Genomic DNA, 25,629 nt, shown 5'->3' with positions numbered 1-25,629 from the left:
TCCTTGTCTTGTTTTTAAAAAAACACATTTCATTCTCTGCGGTAGGCGCGCTTGGAATTTGAACCCTTTCACTCGCCTTTTCCACCGCTCTCTCCCTCCTGTCCCCATCTGTCCTCCCCCCACTATTCACTATACCTAGTCTAGTCTCAAATTCCAAGTTTTCTTCTTCGTTGACGTCTCACAGATCTGCCCCTTCTCTCCCCACAGCACCGCTGCCCAACCCCAGGATGTATGGAAAGCGGAGAATACAGACGTGGAGAACAAGTCCGAGGTTTAGGTAAGGAGCTACGGATTTGGGAAATCATCCACTTAGGTTCCTTAACTGAAGGTGCCGGGGCTACCGAATTCCTTCTAGAGAACAAGAATAGAGCGGTTTTCCAAATGCAGCCAGCCGACCTTGCCGGAGGCCACCGGAAACCGCAGCAGTTAGAGGGAGAGTAAGCGCTTAGTACAGTGCTCTGCACACAGTAAGCGCTCAATAAATACGATTGAATGAATGAATGAATGAATGAGAGATCCAGAAACCAACCCTTATGGCATCCAGCAGCAGCGGCATCTTGTGAGACGCCTACAGTAGCAGGGAACCAGCCCCCGGGTGACTCGTGAGCGAGGGTTGGAAATGGATTCACAGACTCCGAGGTTATGGGTAGTAGAGGCAAGTTTATTGAGATTTCAGTGGAAAGGTGTAAGTAATCAGCGTGATACCCAACTTCTGGCGGCTGGTAAAACCGAAGTTTTCTCCAGGGGCTACCTTTCAAAGCCTCCAGGAACCGAGTTCCCAAGGGGGAAAGCTCACTTCTCCTAGCTCCGGCGAGAAGGTTTGGGAGGTCACTTAGCCCCATACGGGGACCGACAAAGTGGGCATCCCTGATGCTGGGTGGAGGCGACTCGCCACAACGGTGTGACGGAGTGAAGGGTTCGTGGAGACCCCTCCGCGGGATATACCTTGCTACTTCCTGATTCTCCTCCCACCTGTTGGCCATATTTTGGGGGGAATCATGACCAACTCATTCCCATCTAATGGATAGGGGCCTAGTCCGATGGATAGGCCTTATCGCTCTCGGGTCGGGAATTGTATGTATGTATATGTACATTGTATATATGTTTGTACATATTTATTACTCTATTTTACTTGTACATATCTATTCTATTTATTTTATTTTGTTAGTATGTTTGGTTTTGTTCTCTGTCTCCCCCTTTTAGACGGTGAGCCCACTGTCGGGTAGGGACTGTCTCTATATGTTGCCAACTTGGACTTCCCAAGCGCTTAGTACAGTGCTCTGCACATAGTAAGCGCTCAATAAATATGATTGATGATGATGATGATGATGATATACCTTGCTACTTCCTGATTCTCCTCCCTCCCGTTGGCCATATTTGGGGGGGAATCATGACCAACTCATTCCCATCTAATGGATAGGGGCCCAGTCCCTAGTCCGATGGATAGGCCTTATCGCTCTCGGATCGGGAATTGTATATATGTATATATACATATGTACATTGTATATATGTATATATGTTTGTACATATTTATTACTCTATTTTACTTGTACATATCTATTCTATTTATTTTATTTTGTTAGTATGCTTGGTTTTGTTCTCCGTCTCCCCCTTTTAGACGGTGAGCCCACTGTTGGGTAGGGACTGTCTCTATATGTTGCCAATTTGTACTTCCCAAGCGCTTGGTACAGTGCTGTGCACATAGTAAGCGCTCAATAAATATGATTGATGATGATGATGATGATGATATACCTTGCTACTTCCTGATTCTCCTCCCTCCCGTTGGCCATATTTGGGGGGGAATCATGACCAACTCATTCCCATCTAATGGATAGGGGCCCAGTCCCTAGTCCGATGGATAGGCCTTATCGCTCTCGGATCGGGAATTGTATATATGTATATATACATATGTACATTGTATATATGTGTATATGTTTGTACATATTTATTACTCTTTTACTTGTACATATCTATTCTATTTATTTTATTTTGTTAGTATGTTTGGTTTTGTTCTCCGTCTCCCCCTTTTAGACGGTGAGCCCACTGTTGGGTAGGGACTGTCTCTATATGTTGCCAACTTGGACTTCCCAAGCGCTTAGTACAGTGCTCTGCACATAGTAAGCGCTCAATAAATACGATTGATGATGATGATGATCGGGAAGTATGGGAAGTATTAATGCTTCCTATCACTCACTGCCAGCCCCCCTGGGGCTAGTGAGCTAAGCTTCTTAGCCAAGCTGGCAGGGGACACGTCACTTTCTACCCCCTTGGGTCTCGTCCACCGATTGCGCTCTCCCGCCGCCACTCCCCGTCACGCCAGCCTTCTAACGGGCGGGGAGCCATGCCGCAGTGACTCATCCTAACCCTCGTGCGTAATTGTGGGCGAGGGGGTTAGTCAGAGCAGTAACGGAGGGGAGAGGATGAGGGTGGTGGGTGACGACCGTGGACCAGGATGTTGGCACATCACTCTCCGTTTTCTGGGGACCTCGCATTTGCTATCGGCAATTTTCCACCCCTACCCTTTTTTTCTAGGGACTTCCACTCCCCAGAGGGCCTGCACTGTTTCAGCTTGCGGGCAATGTGTATAAGTCCCAGCTCGCAGAAGAGTGTAACCGTGGGTAAGCAACCAGATATGGTGGCAACTATAGTAACATAACAGTAATACGGCCAGAAGCGGGAGGACCTGCAGGGCAACCAAAAGCTCCACAGGATTTTCCTTGGTTCAGATTTATCGAGAAAGGGTCATCCCGACAATTATATAGGGGAATCCGAGGTCATGGATTCAGATCCTGGCTCCGCCACTTGTCAGCTGTGTGCCTTTGGGCAAATCACTTAACTTCTCTGTGCCTCAGTTCCCTCATCTGCAAAATGGGGGTTAAGATTGCTAGCCCCACGTGGGACGACCTGATGACCGTGTAGCTACCCCAGTGCTTAGAACAGTGCTTGGCACATCATAAGCGTTTAACAAATACCGTAATTATTATTATAAGCAAATCCTCCAAACCAAGAGAGATGGTCTTACGGTCTTGGAGTCCCCATCTTTATCCAGATGATGCTGTTGCCCCAAATCTCTGGACCAGGTGCAAGGGCTGGAGAGTCAGAGGACGTGGATTCTAATCCTGGCGCTGCCTCATCTGCTGTGTGACCTTGGGTGAGTCACTTGACTTCTCTGGGCCCCAGTTCCCTCATCTGGAAAATGAGGATTGAGACGGTGAGCCCCACGCGGGACAGGGACTGTGTCCGACCCGATTGGCTTGGATCCACCCCAGCGCTTAGTACAGTGCCTGGCACATAGCAGTGGGCAAATACTATTATCATCAATCGTATTTATTGAGCACCTGCTGCGTGCAAAGTGCTGTACTGAGCGCTTGGGAGAGTGCAATGTAACAAACAGACACAGTCCAGCTGATTACCTTGTGTAATTATGGTATTTGTTAAGCGCTTACTATGTGTCAAGCACCGTTCTAGGCACTAGGATAGATACAAGGGCATCAGGTTGTCCCACGTGGGGCTCCCAGTCTTCATCCCCATTTTCCAGATGAGGCCCAGAGAAGTGAAGTGGCTTGCCCAAGTTCACACAGCAGGCAAGTGGCGGCGCTTAGAACAGTGCTTGGCACATGGTAAGCGCTTAACAGGTCCCATCATTATGATGATGGTGATGATTCCCTGCCCACAAGGAGCTGACAGTCTAGCGGGAGAAGCAGCGTGGCTCAGTGGAAAGAGCCCGGGCTTTGGAGTCAGAGGTGATGGGTTCAAATCCTGCTCTGCCAACTGTCAGCTGTGTGACCTTTGGGCAAGTCACTTTACTTCTCTGGGCCTCAGTTCCCTCATCTGTAAAATGGGGATTAAAACTTTGAGCCCCCCGTGAGACAACCAGATCACCTTGTAACCTCCCCAGCACTTAGGACAGTGCTTTGCACATAGTAAGCATTTAACAAATACCATCATTATTATTATTAGCAGGGGCAGGACGCGGGGACCCAGGCAGCCGGGCCACCCCACGGCCTAGCCCCCTTTTTCCTCTCCTCCTCCCCACCCCCCCCACCCTACCTCCTTCCCTTCCCCACGGCACTTGTATATATATATTTGTACAGATTTATTACTCAGTTTTACTTGTACATATTTACTATTCTACTTATTTTGTTAATGATGTGCATCTAGCTTTGTTTCTATTTTTTCTGGTGACTTTCCACCTGTCCCCATGTTCTGTTTTGTTGTCCGTCGCCCCCTTCTAGACCGTGAGCCTGCTGTTGGGTAGGGACCGTCTCTCGATGTTGCCAACTTTTAAGAACATCTCGATTCCAGTCCTAAAGGAGTTTGCAAAAGCTCTGGAAGCCAAAACCCTCGTGACGTGTTTCAGCCGGCAGCCACCCGCAGCAATGATCCCGTTGCAGTTGTAAGTCAGCCTCTCGTCATTGCCGAGTGTCCGGGCCATGTCCGACGTATTGAAGGACAAGGAGGGCGATGGCCGGCGACGCTGTAGATGGTCTGAGATTCCGGAGCCGATAATTGAGGGGTACCGGGGGGAAGCCGGAATTAGGGGAAAGCCACTGAGCCGTTTTTCTTGCTGAGAAAAGTCTAGTAAAATGATATTATTTAGAGCCAATACCACAGGAAAACGTGCGGCTAGGAAATAGAGGTTCAAGAGGGGTTTGGATCAGTTGGTTGGTCTCCGGTAATGTCGAATTGCCTGCGGTTTCAATATAGGAACCCCAGCCTCTGTACGTTAATCCTGGACCTATAGATAAAAATGCACTATACGCTAAGGTGCAGAAGGTTGTGAACATAGATGAGTCCTCTAGACTGTGAGCCCGTTGCTGGGTAGGGACCGTCTCTGTATGTTGCCAACTTGTACTTCCCAAGCGCTTAGTCCAGTGCTCTGCGCACAGTAAGCGCTCAATAAATATGATTGAATGAGTGAATGAACTTGGACTTCCCAAGCGCTTAGTACAGTGCTCCGCACACAGTAAGTGCTCAATGAATATGAATGAATGAATGATGGGGTAAAGAAGGAGGTTGTGATGGCATGGGGGCAGCAGTGTGGCTCAGTGGAAAGAGCCCGGGCTTTGGAGTCAGAGGTCATGGGTTCAAATCCCAGCTCTGCCAATTGTCAGCTGGGTGACTTTGGGCAAGTCACTTCACTTCTCTGGGCCTCAGTTCTCTCATCTGTAAAATGGGGATTAAGACTGTGAGCCCCCCGTGGGACAACCTGATTGCCTTGTAACCTTCCCAGCGCTTAGAACAGTGCTTTGCACATAGTAAGCGTTTAACAAATACCATCATTGCTATTATTATTAGCAGGGGAGCCAGGGAGCGGCTGGCGTTGAGGGGCAGGATGTGGGGGATCCAGGCAGCCCCTGTGGCCTGGCCCCCTTTTTCCTCTCCTCCTCCCCATCCCCCCCGCCCTACCTCCTTCCCCTGTCACCTGTATATATATTCGTACAGATCTATTACTCAATTTTACTTGTACATATTTAGTATTCTATTTATTTTGTTAATGATGTGCATCTAGCTTTATTTCTATTTGTTCTGGTGACTTGCCACCTGTCCCCATGTTCTGTTTTGTTGTCCGTCTCCCCCTTCTAGACTGTGAGCCCACTGTTGGGTAGGGACTGTCTCTCTATGTTGCCAACTTGTACTTCCCCAGCGCTTAGTACAGTGTCTGCACGCAGTAAGCGCTCAATAAATACGATTGAATGAATGAACCTTCTAGACTGTGAGCCCGTTGTTGGGTAGGGACCGTCTCTATGTGTTGCCAACTTGGACTTCCCAAGCGCTTAGTACAGTGCTCTGCACACAGTAAGTGCTCAATAAATATGATTGAATGAATGAATGAACCTTATATGTATATATGTTTGTATGTATTTATTACTCTATTTTACTTGTACATATCTATTCTATTTATTTTAATTTGTTAGTATGTTTGGTTTTGTTCTCTGTCTCCCCCTCCTAGACTGTGAGCCCACTGTTGGGTAGGGGCTGTCTCTATATGTTGCCAACTTGTACTTCCCAAGCGCTTAGTACAGTGCTCTGCACACAGTAAGCGCTCAATAAATACGATTGATGATGATGATGATTTATTTAATTTTGTTAGTATGTTTGGTTTTGTTCTCTGTCTCCCCCTTCTAGACTGTGAGCCCACTGTTGGGTAGGGACCGTCTCTATATGTTGCCAACTTGTACTTCCCAAGCGCTTAGTACAGTGCTCTGCACACAGTAAGCGCTCAATAAATACGATTGATGACGATGATGCACGCAGTAAGCGCTCAATAAATCTGAATGAATGAATGACGGGGTAAAGCGGGAGGTCGTGACGGCAAGGGCGCCCGGCTTTACGGCAGAGGGGGTGCGTGCTGCTTTACGGCAGGGAGGGTGCGCGCGGCTTTACGGCGGAGGGGCTACGCGCGGCTTCACGGCAGAGGGGCGGTTGGCTTTACGGCCGGGCGGGTGCGCGCTGCTTTACGGCAGAGAGGCGGGCGACTTCCGGCTGGAGGAGCTGAGGGGACGGGCGGGCGCCATGGCGGACATGGAGGAGCTGTTCGGCAGCGACGCCGACAGCGAGGCGGAGCGCAGAGGTAAGGGAGGGCCCGGGACAGACAGACAAATCCTCCTCAGAATGCTCTCCGTGGGCCGGGGAGAGCCAGGGCCGTCAGGTCGTCGTCGTCGTCGTCGTCGTCCCGTGGGGCTCCCGGGCCCCAGCCCCGTTTTAAAGATGAGGGAAGTGAAGTGTGACTTGCCCAAAGCCACACAGCTGACAACGACAGTAGTAATAATGGTGGTGTTTGTGGAGCGCTTACTACGTCCCAAGCCCTGTTCTTAACGCTGGGGGAGATCCCGGGTCGTCAGGTGGACCCCCCGTGGGGCTCACAGGCCCCATCCCCGTTTTGCAGGTGAGGGAAGTGAAGTGTGACTTGCCCAGAGCCACACAGCTGACAACGACAATAGTAATAATGGTGGTGTCTGTGAAGCGCTTACCGCATGCCAAGCCCTGTTCCTAACGCTGGGGGAGAACCAGGGTCATCAGGTTCGTCCCCCCACCCCCCGTGGGCCTCAGTCTCCATCCCCATTTTACAGATGAGGGAAGTGAAGTGACTTGCCCAAAGTCACACAGCTGACGACAGTAGTAATAATGGTGGTGTCTGTGAAGCGCTTACTACGTGCCAAGCCCTGTTCTTAACGCTGCGGGAGATCCAGGGTCGTCAGGTTAACCCCCCCCCCCCCCCCCAACGAGGGGCTCACAGGCTCCAACCCCATTTTACAGATGAGGGAAGTGAAGTGTGACTTGCCCAGAGTCACACAGCTGACAGGGACTGTCTCTATATGTCACCAACTTGCACTTCCCAAGCGCTTAGTACAGTGCTCTGCACACAGTAAGCGCTCAATAAATACGATTGATTGAGCAACTGTAGTAATAATGGTGGTGTTTGTGAAGCGCTTACCACGTGCCAAGCCCTGTTTTAAGCGCTGGGGGGGGGGGGGGGGGGGGGGGGATCCAGGGTCGTCAAGTTACCCCCCCGAGGGGCTCACAGGCCCCATCCCCGTTTTACAGATGAGGGAAGTGAAGTGTGACTTGCCCAAAGTCACACAGCTGATGACAGTAGTAATAATGGTGGTGTCTGTGAAGCGCTTACTACGTGCCAAGCCCTGTTCTTAACGCTGGGGGAGAACCAGGGTCGTCAGGTTGCCCCCCCCCGTGGGGCTCACAGGCTCCATCCCCATTTTACAGATGAGGAAAGTGAAATGTGATTTGCCCAAAGCCACACAGCTGACAACGACAATAGTAATAATGGTGGTGTCTGTGAAGCGCTTGCTAAGTGCTAAGCCCCGTTCTTAACGCTGGGGGAGATCCAGGGTCATCAGGTTGTCCCCCCGTGGGGCTCACAGTCTCCATCCCCATTTTACAGATGAGGGAATTAAGGTCCAGGGAAGTCAAGTGACTTGCCCAAAGTCACAGCTGACAACAACAATATTCACTCATTCATTCAATCGTATTTATTGAGCGCTTACTGTGTGCAGAGCACTGTACTAAGCGCTTGGAAGTACAAGTTGGCAACATAGAGAGACGGTCCCTACCCAACAACGGGCTTACAGTCTAGAAGGGGGAGACAGACAACAAAACAAAACATATTAACAAAATAAAATAAATAGAATAAATATGTACAAATAAAATAAATAGAGTAATAGTAATAATGTATAGTAATAGTAATAATGGTGGTGTTTGTTAAGCGCTTACTATGTGCCAAGCCCTGTTCTTAACACTGGGGGAGATCCAGGGTCATCAGGTTGTCCCCCCGGGGCTCACAGTCTCCATCCCCATTTTACAGGTGAGGGAACTAAGGTCCAGGGAAGTGAAGTGACTTGCCCAAAGTCACACAGCTGACAACAACAATAGTAGTAATGGTGGTGTTTGTGAAGCGCTTACTAAGTGCCAAGCCCTGTTCTAAGTGCTGGGGGAGATCCAGGGTCATCAGGTTGTCCCACGTGGGGCTCAGTCTCCATCCCCATTTTACAGAATGCCATCATTATTATTATTATTATTATCATTGCTACAGGTGAGGGAACAGGCCCAGAGAAGCAAAGTGACTTGCCCAAAGTCACGCAGCAGACAATAATGTATCCGTGAAGCGCTTACTATGTGCCAAGCCCTGTTCTGAGCCCTGGGGTAGATAAAAGGTCATCAGGTTGTCCCACATGGGGCTCAGTCTCCATCCCCATTTTACAGAATGCCATTATTATTATTACAGGTGAGGGAACAGGCCCAGAGAAGCAAAGTGACTTGACCAAAGTCACACAGCAGACAATAATAATGGTATTTATAATAATAATAATGGCATTTGTTAAGCTCTTACTGTGTGCAAAGCAGTTATTTGTGAAGCACTTACTATGTGCCAAGCCCTGTTCTAAGCCCTGGGGTAGATACAAGGTCATCAGGTTGTCCCACGTGGGGCTCAGTCTCCATCCCCATTTTACAGAATGCCATCATTATTATTATTATTATTATTATTATTATTATTATTACAGGTGAGGGAACAGGCCCAGAGAAGCAAAGTGACTTGCCCAAAGTCACGCAGCAGGCAATAATAATGGTATTTGTGAAGTGCTTACTATGTGCCAAGCCCTGTTCTGAGCCTGAGGTAAATACAAGGTCATCAGGTTGTCCCCTATGCAGCTCCCAGTCTCAATCCCCATTTTATTGATGAGGTAACTGAGGCCAGGATCCAGGATGAGAACTCAGGTCCTCTGACTCCCAGGCCGTGCTCTATCCACTAGGCCACACTGCTTCTCGTCCAGGGGGCCGAGACCAGGATGCCGAATGACCGTTGGCTGTTATTCCTTCTCTGCAGACACAGCGAAGGCTCTGTTTTCCCTGAGATGTTGGGATTTAGGCTTCCCTGTGTGGGAAAGGGGAAGAAGGTTTTCTTCTTGTTTGCCTTCTTCCATCCTTGACCCTACCCCTTCTTGCTTTCTCTGCCCCTTTGGTAGGGTGGAAATTGGCATCACCTTCGGAATGGGGCTGTTTTTTTTTTTTTTTACTCTCCCTTCCCCCTCTGCCCTCTTCCTCCAAAGACTTCGCGTGAGGCCCTGCCTCAGTGATGGGGCTACATGGGGCAAAGCAAAATCCAAACATAAGGGAGTTGTCAGCGGTGGATTTTGTCAACAGCGAAATGCGATGTCATCTAGTGAATAGAGCACTGCCTGGGAGTCAGAGGAACTGGGTTCTAATCCTGGCTCCACCACCTGTCTTCTGTGTGACCTTGGGCAAGTCACATCACTTCTCTGGGCCTCAGTTACCTCATCTGGAAAATGGAGATTACGGCTGTGAGCCCCCTGGGGGGCAGGAAATGGGTCCGACCTGATTAGCTTGTATGTACCCCAGTGCTTAGTACAGTACCTGGCATGTAGTAAGTGCTTAACAAATACCATTAGCAAATACCATTACCATTAACAAATAAATAAGTGCTTAACAAATACCATTACCGTTACCTCCCCCCACGCCCCCCAAAAAACCCCACAAAAGCATGTCATACATTTCCTTTATTTTAATAATAATAATAATAATGCCACTTATTAGGCGCTTACTATGTGCAAAGCACTGTTCTAAGCGCTGGGGAGGTTACAAGGTGATCAGGTTGGCCCACGGGGGGGCTCACAGTCTTAATCCACATTTTACAGATGAGGTACCTGAGGCCCCGAGAAGTGAAGTGACTCGCCCAAAGTCACACACCTGACAATTGGCAGAGCCGGGATTTGAACACACGACCTCTGACTCCAAAGCCCATGCTGTTTCCACTGAGCCATGTTTCGGGCGGGGGACGGCTCTTGAGAAGGAGGGATACCTGTTGAAGATTTGATCTAGCCAAAATATTTGAGTAATCGGATTCTAATTTGGGTTTTCGCAGATTCCGATTCCGGATCTGATTCCGATTCCGATCAGGAGAACGCCGGCTCCGGCAGCAATCCTTCCGGGAGCGAGAGCGAGAGAGAGGACGACGGGGGAGACGCGGTCAAGCCGAGCAACAAGGAACTGTTTGGAGACGACAGTGAGGACGAGGGACTCTCCCGTCACAGCGGGAGCGACAATCCCTCCGAGCGGTCGGACAACCGGTCCGAAGCCTCGGGGCATTCCGAGCGGGAAGACAACGACCAGTCGGACGTCGACCAGCACAGCGGGTCGGACACTCACCACGAGGACGAGGACGAAGGCCAGAGGTCAGACGGAGGGAGCCGCCACTCTGAGGCGGAAGGGTCCGAGAAAGGCCACTCGGATGACGAGAAGTGGAGCCGAGGTGAGAAGAGCGATCAGTCGGATGACGACGACAAGCTCCCGAACTCCGATGAGGAGGAGAGGCCCCAGGTCTCCGACGAAGAGAAGCCGCAGAACTCCGACGACGACGAGAAGGCGCAGAACTCGGACGACGACGAGAGGCCGCGGGTTTCAGATGATGAGCGGCTCCAGCTGTCCGAAGACGAGAAGACGGCGAACTCTGGGGACGAGAGGCCGGCCGCCTCTGACAACGAGGACGACAAGGTGCAGAATTCCGATGACGAGGACAGGGCCCAGATCTCCGACGAGGAGAAGTTGCAGAATTCCGACGACGAAGATCGGCCACAGATCTCTGACGAAGAGCCCAGGCATTCCGACGACGAAGAGGAGCGTGACCGTAAATCGGGTACGTCGTGGGGGTGGGGAGGGGGAGGGCTTGGGTAGTTTAAGATAGTAAACCGCGTATATGTGCCTTCGGATAGCTTTCCTGGGTATAAATATCTTGTCAGGCTGCTTTTCAAGATGTTGAACGATTTGTGTCTTTTTGTTTCCAAGCAGGTTGAAAATTGCCTGCAAATAAATCTTGTCCCGCTTCTGGTTAGAGCAGAATTCGGATACTAGTTTTGAAAGTGTTAGATCCGAACGCATACTTTACGTAACTATTTCAGTGTCCCGTAGGGTTCTCTTGACGCTTCCCTAATCCCAAATACATGAATGGAAACTTTTAACCATCACTCTGTTGAGGCACGGGCACTTCTAGTTACCCGAATTCTGCAACACTGAAGGAAATGTGCCTGCCGAGGACGGCTGAAGCAGCAGGACATTGGGTTGGTTTTGCAGTCCGGGCCCTTTTAAAAATAATAATAATGTTAATGGTATCTAAGTGCTTACTCTGTGCCAGGCACTGTACTAAGCGAGGAGCTAATCATTCATTCATTGTGGTATTTATTGAGCGCTTACTGTGTGCAGAGCACTGTACTAAGCGCTTGGAAAGTACAATTCGGCAACAGGTAGTTACAATCCCTACCCAACAACGGACTCGCAGTCTGGAAGGGGGAGACAGACAACAAAACCAAACAAGTAGATAGACATCGGTAGCATCAATATAGATGAATAGAATTATAGATATTTACAAGCCATTAATAAAATAAGTAGAGTAATAAATCTGTACAAATTTACCATGGTGCTGTGGGGTGGGGAAGGGGGTAGAGCAGAGGGAGGGAGGAGGGGCAGAGGAAGAGGGGGGCTCAGGTTGGATACAGTCCCACCTAGGGCTCGCGGTTTTAATCCCCATTTTACAGGAGGGGCAGCTGAGGCCCAGAGAAGTGAAGTGACTTGCCCAGGGCCACACAGCAGACCAGTGGTGGAGCCGGGATTAGAACCCAGGTCCTTCCGACTCCCAGGCCTGTGCTCTAACCACTAGGTCACGCTACTTCTCGCCAGTGTGGTGTTTAGAGGCTGTAGGGTGTTGGCGTGACACACAGAGAAGCAGCCTGGCATGATGGATAGAGCACGGCCTAAGGTCACGGGTCCGAATGCGGGCTCTGTCACTTGTCTGCCGTGTGACCTTGGGCAAGTCGCTTCACTTCTGTGCCTCGGTTCCCTCACCTGTAAAATGGGGATTGAGACTGTGAGCCCCACATGGGGTAGGGACCGTGTCCAACCCCATTTGCTCGTATCCACCCCAGCGCTTAGTTTAGTGCCTGGCCCGTAGTAAGCGCTTAACAAATACAACAATTATTGTTAGTATTATTATTATGTTGCATGATCCATGCTGTGCCGTGGGCGACTGCAGCTCACCTGACCTCCACTACCATAGCCGTTACCAGTAGACGCGTCGCAAGGCAGTTCCTGGGTGTGTTAGGAAAGAAGCGAGGCCTAGTGGAAAGAGCTCCGGCTTGGAAGTCAGAGGACCTGGGTTCTAATCCCGATTCCATGCCTCTGTTCTCTCATCTGCAAAAGGAGGGATTCAATACCTGTACTCCCTCCTACGTAGAATGTGAGCTGAATACGGGACAGAATTATTGCATGATTCCCCCCTTGCTTAGGATAGTACTTGGCGCATAGTAAGCACTTCAAATGTGCCACAGTTATTATTTATTCTGTATAAAGTACTTCATCAGGGCTAACGTAGCATTCCAGACGTTTTGCAAGCATGTTTCAGCCCACCCTCCCCATAAGGAGTAAAGATAGTAAATAGTAATGGTAATAGTAATTACAACATTGGTTCTTCCCTATTTTGAGGGGAATTGAGGGACGTGGTGTTTTGTGGAGGGAAATCTGCGGTCATCTGGGACCCCCCCCCCGGATCTTTTTCTGCTGTCCTTGTCCCTTGCTGCTGTTTGTTCATTCAATCAATCATATTTATTGAGCGCTTACTGTGTGCAGAGCACTGTACTAAGCGCTTGGGAAGTCACCATTTGGTGTACACCCAAAATAACACGTTGCTTACTCTATATAATTTGACACCTGGTCAGATATGGTGATAAGTAGCATTTTGGATTTTTCCAGTAAATGTAAATTTTTGTGGTATGGCAATTAAAATTGCCAAAATTGGAAGGCATTCGAATCTCAGCTCTGCCACTTGTCTGCTGTGTGACCGGGGGAAGTCACTTAACTTCTCTGTGCCTCAGTTACGTCCTCTGTAAAATGGGGATTTAATGCCTATTCCCCCTCTACCTTAGACTGTGAGCCCCATGGGGGACAGGGACTGTGTCCCACCTGATTATCTAGCACCTAGACCAGTGTTCAGTACAGTCCTTGGCACATAGTAAGCGGTTAACAAATACCATTATTCTCATTGCTAGTATTAGATTTATCTGGCTATAAAAAACTAGACATTCATTGAATCTTTTGGGGTTTTTTTGTTTGTTAAATCACTTTGCAGTCCTAATTGTATTTTTTTTTTTAACAGAATCTGGACGAGGCAGTGATAGCGAGGATGAAATTTTACGAATGAAGCGCAAAAAGGCGGTTGCGTCAGACTCGGAAATGGACAGTGACAACGAAGGACAAAAAGGTGTTGTTTTCTCTTTGCCCCCGAGTGTAAAGCTGTAGCGTGCTCCAAATTGGGGGTGAGCCAGAGGGTCGCCTGTCCAATCCTGCAGAACCGTTGAGGGCCCCTACAACTTCCCTCTGGCTGGTAAGGGGAAGATGGGTAGCCTGGCATCGCTCTCTGGACATAACTGTACACCCCCGATGCTGCTCAGAGCTTCTTTGAGGGAGGCCTCCAGGCCAACATTAACGCGTAACGACGTACGCCGGGTAGAGAAGCGCACGCAGATTCAGCTAGTTCCTCCTTTTCAGGATTGTCAGTAGCAGTGACCAAAACAATTTTGGTTTCGGCGAGTATTTGTTAAGCGCTTACTGTGTGCCAGGCACCGTTCTAAACGCTGGGGCGCATACAAGGAAACCGGGTTGGAGTTGCCACTGACGTTTTTACAACATTGGTTCTCCCCTATTTTGAGGGGAATTGAGGGACGTGGTGTTTTGTGGAGGGAAATCTGCGGTCGTCTGGGACCCCCCGGGACCTTTTTCTGCTGTTGTTGTCCCTTGCTGCTGTTCATTCAGTCATTCATTCAATCATATTTATTGAGCGCTTACTGTGTGCAGAGCACTGTACTAAGCGCTTGGGAAGTACAAGTTGGCAGCATATAGAGACGGTCCCTACCCAACAACGGGCTCACAGTCTAGAAGGGGGAGACAGACAACAAAACATGTCAGCAGGTGTCAAGTCAGAACAAATAGAATTAAAGCCAAATGCACCTCATTAGCAAAATAAATAGAATAGTAAATATGTACAAGTCAAATAAATAGAGTAATAAATCTGTACAAACATATATACGGGTGCTGGGGGGCGGGGAAGGAGGTAGGGCTTGAATCGTTTGTTTTTCATTCCTACTTGCCCTTCCTGAGTCTCTTCCCATTTTCTTCCGGCCATTTTTCCCATCAAGGTCATTTGCATTTTCATTCTTGACTGCCAGAGTTTTACCAGCCTCGTCCAGGGCAATGACCACTCTAAACTTGATGAGCATCCTCTAGGTGCTTTCATCCAAGTCGTTTGATAAAGATTCGGACTGGAACCGGCCCTGGGGTTCAACCAATTACGGCATCACCTGCAGGGCCCCCCCCAAGCCACTGATAATTATGCTTTGGCCTTGCACTGACCTAATAGTTACAGGACTGGCTTCGTCCTTGTGCGGAGGAGCTTCCCCTGCCCTGCAGCTCACAAAAGTTGCTGCTCTTCCACTGTGCCACTGTTCTCTCAGAGAAGCAGCATGACAGAGCACGAGCCCAGGAGTCAGTCCCGGCTCCACCACTTGTACACGGGGCCACCCCTTCTTCAACTCTTCCGTCTTTCCCAGCAGTATCTCTGGAGGAAATCTCCTGCCTTCTCGCAGAGTTCACCCACTCCATCTGCACATCTGACCCCATTCCTCTGCCCCTCATCGAAACACTTGCCCCCTTCCTTGTTCGCTCCCTAACTGCCGTCTTCAACTGTTCACTGTCCAGTGGCTTCTTCCCCACTGCTTTTAAACATGTCCACATCTCCCCATCCTAAAAGAACCATCCCATGACCCACGCGACTCCCTCTGGTAATCACCCCGTCTCTCTCCTACTGTTCTTCTCCAAACACCTTGAGCGAGCTGTCTACAACCGCTATCTCAAGTTCCTCTCCTCCGGTTCTCTCCTCGACCCCCTCCAATCTGGCTTCCGTCCCTTTCACGCCACAGAAACCTCCCTCTCAAACGTCATCAATGATCTCCCTGCCAAATCCAACGACCTCAACTCCAGCCTCATCTCCCTCGACCTCTCAGCTGCCTCTGACACTGTCGACCACCTTCTCCTGGAAACGTTATCCAACTTCAGCTTCACTGACACTGTCCTCTCCCGATTCTCCTCCTATCTTTCTGTCCGTTCATCCTCAGTCTCTTTTGCGGGCTCCTCCTCTGCCTCCCACCCTCTAACCATGGGTGTCCCTTAAGGTTCAGATCTGGGTCCCCTTCTATTCTCCATCTACACCCATTCCCTTAGAAATCTCCTTCACTCTCACGGCCTCAACTCCCATCTTTGTGCTGCTGACAGCCAAATCTTCTTCTCCGGCCCTGATCTCTCACCCACTCTGTAATCTTGTGGCTCAATGGAAAGAGCCCGGGCTTGGGAGTCAGAGGTCATGGATTCTAATCCCCACTCCGCCACTTAGCTGTGTGACTGAGCAAGTCACTTCACTTCTCTGTGCCTCAGTAACCTCATCTGTAAAATGGGGATTAAGATTGTGAACCCCACATGGGACAACCTGATTACCTTGTATCCTCCTTAGTGCTTAGAACAGTGCTTTGCACATGGTAGTGCTTAACAAATGCCGCCATTATTATTATTATTATTATTCTCTGGGCCTCAGTTCCCTCGTCTGGAAAATGGGGATTAAGACTGTGAGCCCCACGCGGGACAACCTGATCACCTCGTATCCCCTCTGGCGCTTAGAACAGTGCTTTGCACATAGTAGGCGCTTAACAAATACCATTATTATTATTTCTTCCTGCCTTCAAGACATTTGTACTTGGATGCCATCCCATCACCTTAAACCTAATATGGCTAAAACTGAACTTATTTCCTATCCAAACCCTGTCCTTCCGCTCACTTTCCCATCACTGTTGACGGCACCACTATCCGTCCTGTCTCACAAGTCTGTAACTTTGGCATTTCCCTTGACTCCTCGCCCTCATGTAACCTACACATACAAGCTATTACTAAAATCCTGTCCGTTCTACCTTCCGAACATCGCTAAAATCCACCCCTTCCTCTCCATCCAAACTGCTACCACATTGATACAAGCGCTTAGCCTATCTCGCCTTGATTACTGTATCAGCCTCCTTGCTGACCTCCCTGCCTCCTGTCTCTCCCCACTCCAGTCCATACACTGCTGCCCAAATCGTTTTCCTTCAGAAACATTCAGACTATGTTTCCCCACTCCTCAAGAAACTCCATTGGTTGCCAATCCACCTCCGCATCAACAAAAACTCCTTTAAAGCATTCATTCACCTTGCCCCCTCACAGCTCTCCTATTGCAACCCAGACCACGCACTTCGTTCCTCTAATACTAACCTTCTTAATGTACCTCAATCTCGTCTTTCTCGCCGCCGGCCTCTTGCCCACATCTTACCGCTGGCCTGCATTACCCTCCCTGCTCATATTAGACAAGATAATTGCTCTCCCTGACTTCAAAACCTTATTGAAGGCACATCTCCTCCAAGAAGCCTTCCCTGACCGAGCCCTCCTCTCCTCTTCTCCAACTCCCTTCTGCATCAGTCTGACTTGTTCCCTTCATTCATCTTCCCTCCAATTCCCTCAGCACGTGTGTATATATCTGTAATTTTAAAGTCTGTCTCACCCTTTAGACGGTGAGTTCATTGTGGGCCAGGAATGTCTTTTTTGTTTGTTGTATCGTACTCTCCCAAGTGCTTAGTACAGTGCTTTGCACATTGTAAGCGTTCAGTAAATATGAATGAGTGAAGTTGTCCTCTGTGTGACATTGGGCAAGTCACTTAACTTATCTGTGCCTCAGTTACCTCATTGATAAAATGGGGGTTAAGACGGTGAGCCCCGTGTGGGACCTGGACTGTGTCCAACCTGATTATCTTGTATCGACCCCAGTGCTTAGAACAGTGCCTGGTGCATAGTAAGTGCTTAACAAGCACCATTGGAAAAAAAAAAAAAGAGAGCGATAGCTTTGCCTTGGAAGCAGGAAGGAGACTGAAGCAACATGGCAGAAATGTAAAAACTTCAGCTCTGAATGCGCACTCTGTCTTCCTCTCTCTCCTCCTCTCCCTCTCTCTCCCTCTTCACCCTCACCCAGTCTCCACTCCAGCTCTTAAAAAGTGCCCCCTCAACTCCAGCCCTGGTCCAGGCCCTTAACCCACCCAGTCAGTAGTGTTTGTCTACACCACCATTTCCAACTTTCTGAAGAAAACCGAAAGCCTTTCTGAAGTCTCGATAGAATATATCTGCCTCCCCTAATGTGCATGGTCTCTTTAGCATAGATGGCAGTTAATTAGTATCCTGTGCTCTTCCAAGTATACCGGAATAGATTTATTTTAGTTCCTTAGATTTTTAAGTTAAAGCTTTGCCCTGTTTAACAAAAAAAAATGAGCCCACAATCCCCTTGTCCATACCCGAGGCTTCTGTCCCCTGTTAAGCCCCCAAGATGAAGGTCCTAGCTCTGAATCTCCTGTCCTGTGGCCCTGTGACAGTGCCTGCCGGTTCTTTCAGTACCTGGTGACGCAGGTGATCGGGACCCTGCCGATTCAAGCATCCACCCATCTTAGGCGAGCTGAATCCCCGGGGTGTCAGAATGTAAACTGTGGTTTTTCTTTCCCCCCACTCTTAGACCCCAGCGGAGCCATGGATCTCTTCGGAGGTGCGGATGACATCTCCTCAGGGAGCGATGGTGAAGATAAGCCACCCACTCCAGGGCAGCCCATTGTAAGTATGACTCGGAGGCAGAACTGGGCAGGGGGGCCTCGTGGATAGAGCCTGGGCCAAGGAGTTAGAAGGTCCTGGCTCCGCCGCTTGTCTGCTTATGACCTTGGGCATGTCATTTAACTTCTCTATGTGCCTCAGTCACCTCGTCTGTAAAATGAGGATTAAAACTTTGAGCCCCCGGTGGGACGTGGTCTGGGTCCGAACTGATGAGCTTGAATCTACCCCGGCTCTCAGACTAGGGGACAGAGACCCTTTCAGAGAGCACTGTTTCCAGCGTAGCGTTTGAACTGGCGACGGATAACTGGGGCTCTGTAGGAAGAGCGGCATCTCGACAAGCCGTCTCCGACTTCGAGTCCTCATCGTATGGGCAAAGGGGGTCACCTGGTGGGAACAGTGGAAGGATAGGGCTGCCCCTCCCAGGGTGGGATGGATCAGATGGTCCTGTGGCCAGTTTCAAGTAGTTTTCACCAAGAGTCCACCCTATGTCAGTGGAGCTTGGCTGGCAGAGAAAGGGAGGAATCATGGCTGAATTGTGGCCAGAGGGCACCCATCTCTCCCTTGAATCCAGGAAAGGTCCCTCTAGACTGTCAGCATGTCGTGGGCAGGGATTGTTCCTGTTTATTGTATCATACTCTCCCAAATGCTTAGTACAGTGGCTCCTCGTGGGCAGGGATTGTTCCTGTTATTGTGTTATACACGCCCAAATGCTTAGTACAGTGCTCTGAGCACAGTAAGCGCTCAACCAATGTGATTGACTGGGGACTCACTCTTAAAATAGTAGTCCAAGCAGTAGTAAGAGCATTTATTGATTGTCCATTGGGTAAAGTGCGCTGTACTGAGCGCTTGGGAAGAAGCAAACAAGCAAGACATTCCTTGCACTCTAATGGAGGATACAGGCATATAAACGTTTTCAGATAGCATCATCCAAGTACATAAGTGAATGCACAGTTGAAAAAGCCATAATGTAAGTGCCAAGAGTGGGCGTAAGTAAGTGCTAGAGATGGCTGATGGGTTGGTTTGGCTTGGGACGCTAGGAATTGGAGAGGGCAGCGCTTAGTACAATGCCTTTAAATACCATTAAATAAAGGGCCTGTGGGCTTTCAGGAGGGCTTTGGATGTGGGGAGGGCTGTGGTCCATCAGATTTAGGAATGGAGGGAGTTCCAAAATGGGGGAAAAGTGTGAGTGAAGGGATAGAGGCGGGAGAGGTGAGAGCGAGATATGGCTACAAGATTGGCTTAGGAGTGAGGAAGAGATTGGGTTGGGAAGTAACAGGTGAAGAGAGTGGCTAAGGAGCCTATGTAAGTGTAGGATAGGGCCATTAGAGACCCTTGAAACTTTCATTCATTCCATTCAATTGTTCTTATTGAGCGCTTACTTTGTGCAAAGCACTGTACTAAGCACTTGGGAGAGTAGAGCAGAACAGTGAACAGACACACTCCCTGCCTACAATGAGCTTACAGATTAGAGGGGGAAGTTTAGAATCTAGAGGGGGAAACCAAATGTGAAATGTTTTTGCTTGATGGTGGGGAGTCACAGGAGCTGGTAGAGAGCTTGGAGGATCAGAGAGATGGGTGTGGAGCGAGGCTTCAGGAGGATAACTAGCACAGCATTACGTCTTAGAGATTGGAGAGGGCTGAGAGGCAGGGAGACCAGCAAGAAAATTGGTAAAATAATCTGGTTGTGATTTGACTCTAAAGTGATAATTGTTTGGGTGGGAAGAGAAACCCGTAGCCTAGATGAAAGAGCACAAGCCTGGACATCAGAGGACCTGGGTTCCGATCCCAGCTCCTCCGCATATCTGCTTTGTAACGTTGGGCAAGTCGCTTAACTTCTGTGCTACAGTTTCCTCAACTATGAAATGGGGATTCACTCATTTTCTGTGAAATGAGAGTTCTCAGTGATTGATTGATTGATTGATTGATTGATTCTCCCTGTTCTCCCTTTTACTTAGACTGGGAGTGTGTCCAACCTGATTAACTCGTATCTACCCCAATGTGTAGAACAGTGCTTGCTGCATAATAAGCACTTAAGTATCATTTTTTAATTTTTTTTAAAAAAAGGAGGAGGAGGAAGGGGCGGATTTGGGAAATGTCCTCTAGGAAGAACCAGCAGGTTTTAGCAGTAGATTGAATGTGAAAGTCGAAGGACATCAAAGAGTCAAGGATGATGCCAAGGTTGTTGGGCTTTGGGGATAGGGATGATGGTGATGGTATTGACTGAGAGAGGAGCAATAGATAAGGAAGGAAGATGAGTTTTAGACCTAATAAGTTTTAGTGCTGAGTGGACATCCAAGTAGAGATTCCTGGAGGCAAGAGGAGCTATGGAATTGAGGGTTAGAAGAGAGGTCAGTGATACGGAGGTAGATTTAGGAACCATCCATGTAGAGGTTGTAGCTGAACCCTTGTTAGCAAAGGAGCTCCCCAACAGACACAGGGAGAATAAGAAGAGTAGAGGACTCTGATCAGAGCCTTTCCCAACTCCAGCAGTTAAGGGATACATTCATTCGTTCAGTCATAATTATTGAGCGCTTACTGTGTGCAGAGCACCGTACTAAGCGCTTGGGAAGTACAGTTCAGCAACAAATAGAGACAATCGCTGTCCACAGCGGGCTCACAGTCTAGAAGGGATGAGAGGCAAAAAACCGAAACTGAGCATAGGAAGAAAACCTGGTGAGTGCCAAGTCACCCGGACTGAGGCCTGAAAGAGTTTCAGGGAGGAGGGAGTAGTTCACAGTGCCAAAGGTAGTCAAGATGTCATGGTGGATTAGGACAATGTAGAACTCAAATGATTTGGCTGGAGGAGATCATAGGAGGCCGTTGAGGGTGCGGTTTTAATGGGGCAAAGAGGTAGAAAGCTTAATTGTGCTTGTTTAAGAAGAGAGCTGCGGGAGGGAAAGTGAAGGCAGTAGGGGTAAACACTCTGTTCCAGGAGTTTGGAAAGGAGTTGAAGCAGGGGTAGGGGGGAAGTAGCTGGAGGAATGAAGGGACGACTTTTTAAGGATGGGGGAGCTTTGGGCGGAAGGGAAGGAGCCAGCAGAGGGAGGGGTTGAAGATAACAGTGAAGGAGGGGAGAAGAATGGGAGCGAGTGCTTTGAGGGAGTGAAAAGAGATCGGGTCAGTGAAGCGAGTAGAGTAGGTGGAAGACCTTCTCTTGGGAAACAGCAGAGGAGCAGGAGAAAGATCCATTTCAGTTTTGCCAGAAGTTAGGAAGGGAGAGAATAGGAGAGCTAGGCATTTCAGGAGGAAGTTCAAAGTTTGGAAGAGTGCATGGAGGTTGGTGGTGATGGGGGAATAGAAATATCTTGGAGCTCTAGCAAGACAGAGGGAACTTGTAATGGCAGCAGTCAGGTTGATGCGTGGAGGAGAAGAGGGTTGGTTAGCAAACACCTGCTTGCCTGGCGGACCAGTCTCACCAAATGTAGGCCTTTGCCCTTCGGCCAAGGGTTTGCAAGAGGAAGCTCGCAGTCCTGGTAAGTTTGGTTTCTAGAAAAGCGAATCCTTGCTGACCACTATCAATAGTGAATTGGTTCTCTTTAAAGAGAACGTTATTATGGCCCCAGCCAAGGGAATCTGCAGGTTTGGGTTTTTTTAATGGTATTTAAATGCTTACTCTGTGCCGGTCACTATACAAAGCAATGGAGTAGATATAAGCTAATCAGGTTGGACGCACAGTGTGTGTCCCACATGGGGCTCATAGTCTTAATTCCCTTTTACAAATGAAGGAGCAGGCACAGAGAAGTGAAGTGACTTGCCCAAGGTCACACAGTAGAAAAGTGGCAGACTTGAGATTAGAGCCCAAGATCCCCCACGGACTCCCAGGCCTGTGCACGGAGGTTGATAGACTCCCCCGTCAATCGTAGGAGTCAGAATTACTCTGTCAAAGGAATGATTGCGCCATTCTTTGAATATATGTTTTCTACAAAATAAATATCAGAGTAGATTTTTGTTGCGGGTGTTGCGCTCCCTGACTGGAAGACTGGAGGCCACTAAAGAGCCTTGGAGAGTCTTTGTTTTGCTTCATCATTCAAGCTAAATCCAGATTTGCCCCTTCCTCCCACTCTAGGATGAAAATGGATTGTCCCAGGAGCAGCAGGAAGAAGAGCCCATTCCTGAGACCAGAATCGAGGTGGAAATACCCAAAGTAAACACTGATTTAGGGAATGACCTCTATTTTGTCAAGCTGCCCAACTTTCTCAGCGTGGAACCCAGGTAATGTAGATTCTTCCGGCCGGGGCGGGTAAACGAGCACAGCAAAAGTGCTGTCACCTTGCACACAGTTTCCATTTGGGGGATTTATTATAATAATAATTGTGGTATTGTGATCATCAGCCTCCTCCCTGACCTCCCCCCACCCTCCCCTCTCCAGTCCATCCTTAACTCTGCTACCCAGATCATTTTTCTGAAAAAACATTCAACCCATCTTTCCTCACTCCTCAGAAAACTCTAATGGTTGCTTTTCCATTTCTGCAACAAACAGAAACTTCTTATCCTTGCCTTTCAAGCATTAAATCAGCTCTCCTCCTCTTCCTTTACTGCATCTAAAGGATGCACTCTTGACAGTAAGCTCATTATGGGCAGGGAGCATTTCCAGTAATTCTGTTGCATTGTACGCTCCCTGACGCTTAGTATAGTGCTCTGCACATAGTGAGCGCTCAGCATTGATTGATTCCTTGTTCCTGCTTTGCTTCAGGGCATTGAAACATTACCCGGTGGCCTGAAAGAGTAGATCTGCTCTCCCAAAAGTGCTGTCTTGGTCCAGTATAAAGATGCCAACTGCCCTGGGACAGTTGGCCTCATTGCATGTAAATATTTCTTTCACTTTCCTTTTCTCCCAGTAAAATAAAAGCAGTTACAATTCTTTCTGAAGTGAGGGTATGTGGGTTTTTATGTCTGTTATTGAGGTACCAGTGTATACTTTTAATACACTTATTTCGACTGGCTAAAGCCATATTTTATTACCGATCAAAAACTAAATCCATCAATCGGTTGTATCAAGTGTTTACTATGTGCAGAGCACTCTGCTAACTGCTTGGGAGAATACAGTACGGCAGAGTTGGCGGACGTGTTCCCTGTCCACAAGGAGCACACGGTCTTTACAGGATTATAAGGACATTAAAATAGATTATGGATATGTGCATAAGTGCCGTGGGGCTGAGCGTGAGGTGAATTTCAAGTGCTCAAAGGATACAGATCCCTGTGCGTAGGCAGCGCAGAGGGGAAAGGGAATAGGAGAAATGAGAGCTTAGAGGAGATGTGATTTTAATAAGGCTGGGCAGGTGAAGAGAGTGGTGGTCTGTCGGATATTAAGAAGGAGGGAGTGCCAGGCTGGAGGGAGGAAACGGGCCAGGGGTCAGTGGTGAGGTAGATGAGATGGAGGTACAGTGAGTCGGTTGGTATTAGAGTAGCAGAGTGCTTGGACTGGCTTGCCTGGACAGCAGAGTGAAGTTGTGGACTGGAGTGGGGAGAGACAAGAGGCAGTAAGGTCGGCCAAGACGCCGATACAGTAATAATAATAATAATAATAATAATGGCATTTATTAAGCGCTTACTATGTGCAAAGCACTGTTTTAAGCGCTGGGGAGGTTACAAGGTGATCAGTTTGCCCCACGTGGGGCTCACAGTCTTAATCCCCATTTTCCAGATGAGGGAACTGAGGCCCGGAGAAGTGAAGTGACTTGCCCAAAGTCACACAGCTGACGAGCGGCTGAGCAGGGATTAGAACCCATGACCTCCGACTCCCAAGCCCGGGCTCTTTCCACTGAGCCACGCTGCTTCTTCCCCCTCCATCCCACAGGCTGAAGGATCCCGGCCTGAGGAGATCAATGAGTTGTCAGTTCCACTGGAGTCTGGGCCTTTCTCTAGTTCAACTCACTGGACTCCGTCCTCTGGGGCCGGGTCAGAACTCAAAGCAGAAGCCCCCCCTCCCACCCAAACACCGGCACGGGGGGAGGGAACGGGATTAAAATATACAATAAAACATCTTCCCAGCTGGTCTCGTCTTCCCCCGGGTCCCAGAGAAGACTGGCAGTAGTCAGAGCAGGTTAGGATAAATGCTTGGATTAATAGGGTAGCAGTTTGGATGGAGAGGAAAGGGAAGGTTTTAGCCAAGTTGGGAAGATAGAGTTGACAGGATGTGGTGACGTTAAATGTGAGGGTTGAATGGGAGAGTTGAGTTGAGGATATGGCGACGCTTATAAGAGAGGGCGGATAGTGGTTTGGTCCACAGCGATGGGAAAGATGGGAATAGTAATAATAATGATGATGGCATTTGTTAAGCGCTTACTATGTTGAAAGCACTGTTCTAAGGGCTGAGGGGGTTACAAGGGAAGGGAATACTGTTAATTGTTAAAATGACAAGTAGCGGTAAGTATTAAGAAAGGCTGAGAGGTTCTATTTTCCACTTTGCAGACCCTTTGATCCTCAGTACTATGAGGATGAATTTGAAGATGAAGAGATGCTGGACGAAGAAGGCAGGACCAGGTTAAAATTAAAGGTATCACCACTGTTCACTTCTGTCGTGTTGTCTTTCTCTCTGATCTTTTCTTTTTCGTGAAACCTCAGTTACCGATCACCTTGGAAGGCTCATTTTGTCCAATGCAGTGGCGGTTCTGGGCTTATAATGCTGGGAACGCGGGGCAGAGCTGGCCCCATGGTCTCTCGCGTCAGTCCGCCACAGAAGAGCCCGGTCCCTGCCGCCTGATCCACGGCCCCTGGCAGTGGGCAGGGGCCCCCAGGGTCACCCCACTTCGGGGGGCAGAGACGCCTAGAACCCGGTTTTGTAATACGCCGTCGTATTGCCTCGGCCCAGGTGGAGAACACCATCCGGTGGCGCACGCGACGGGACGAACAGGGAAATGACGTTCGGGAAAGCAACGCTCGGATAGTCAAGTGGTCCGACGGAAGGTCAGTCGCTCTTGGTGGAGGCCTGCGGGTAGCAGACGATGATAACTGCGGTATTTAGCTTTTACTATGTTTTAAGAACTCTTCTAAGCTCCGGGGTAGATACAACGTTATGAGGTTGGACACGGTCCCTGTCCTGTGTGGTGCTCACGATCTAAGTAGAAGGGAGAGCAGGTATCGAATCCCCATTTTACAGATGAGGAAATTGAGGCCTTCCCCAAGTCTTCAGGTGGTTGAAATTTACCAAGATCCAAGGGTCAGGCGGGGCTTGGGACCCACGTGCCCCCACCGTTCATTCATTGTCGTATTTATTGAGCGCTTACTGTGTGCAGAGCACTGTACTTGAGACAGTGCAATACAGCAATAAGGAGAGACAATCCCTGCCCACAATGAGCTCACAGTCTTGGGGCGGGGAGACAGACATCAATACAAACAGACGTTAATATAAATAAATAAAATTCCGGATATATACATAAGTGCTGC

At 48.9% G+C, this 25,629-nt stretch overlaps 1 protein-coding gene across 1 annotated transcript in view; it reads left to right on the top strand.

Annotated features, from left to right (window-relative positions):
* The first annotated feature begins 6,499 nt into the window (after positions 1-6,499).
* Positions 6,500-25,629, top strand: part of LEO1 (LEO1 homolog, Paf1/RNA polymerase II complex component) — a 42,873-nt gene continuing 23,743 nt past the window's right edge. Inside the window, exons 1-7 of the mRNA XM_038750600.1 lie at positions 6,500-6,574; positions 10,400-11,170; positions 13,679-13,783; positions 18,152-18,246; positions 22,310-22,455; positions 24,655-24,739; positions 25,055-25,149. Of these exons, the coding sequence (XP_038606528.1) occupies positions 6,517-6,574; positions 10,400-11,170; positions 13,679-13,783; positions 18,152-18,246; positions 22,310-22,455; positions 24,655-24,739; positions 25,055-25,149 (1,355 nt within the window). The 5' untranslated portion in view covers positions 6,500-6,516. The remainder of the gene's footprint in view (positions 6,575-10,399; positions 11,171-13,678; positions 13,784-18,151; positions 18,247-22,309; positions 22,456-24,654; positions 24,740-25,054; positions 25,150-25,629) is intronic.

Source organism: Tachyglossus aculeatus, chromosome 8, assembly GCF_015852505.1.
Source record: "Tachyglossus aculeatus isolate mTacAcu1 chromosome 8, mTacAcu1.pri, whole genome shotgun sequence".
Classification (NCBI taxonomy): Eukaryota; Metazoa; Chordata; class Mammalia; order Monotremata; family Tachyglossidae; genus Tachyglossus; species Tachyglossus aculeatus.
The sequence above is the reverse complement of the archived record's forward strand: the minus strand, read 5'-3'. Positions and strand labels throughout refer to the sequence as shown.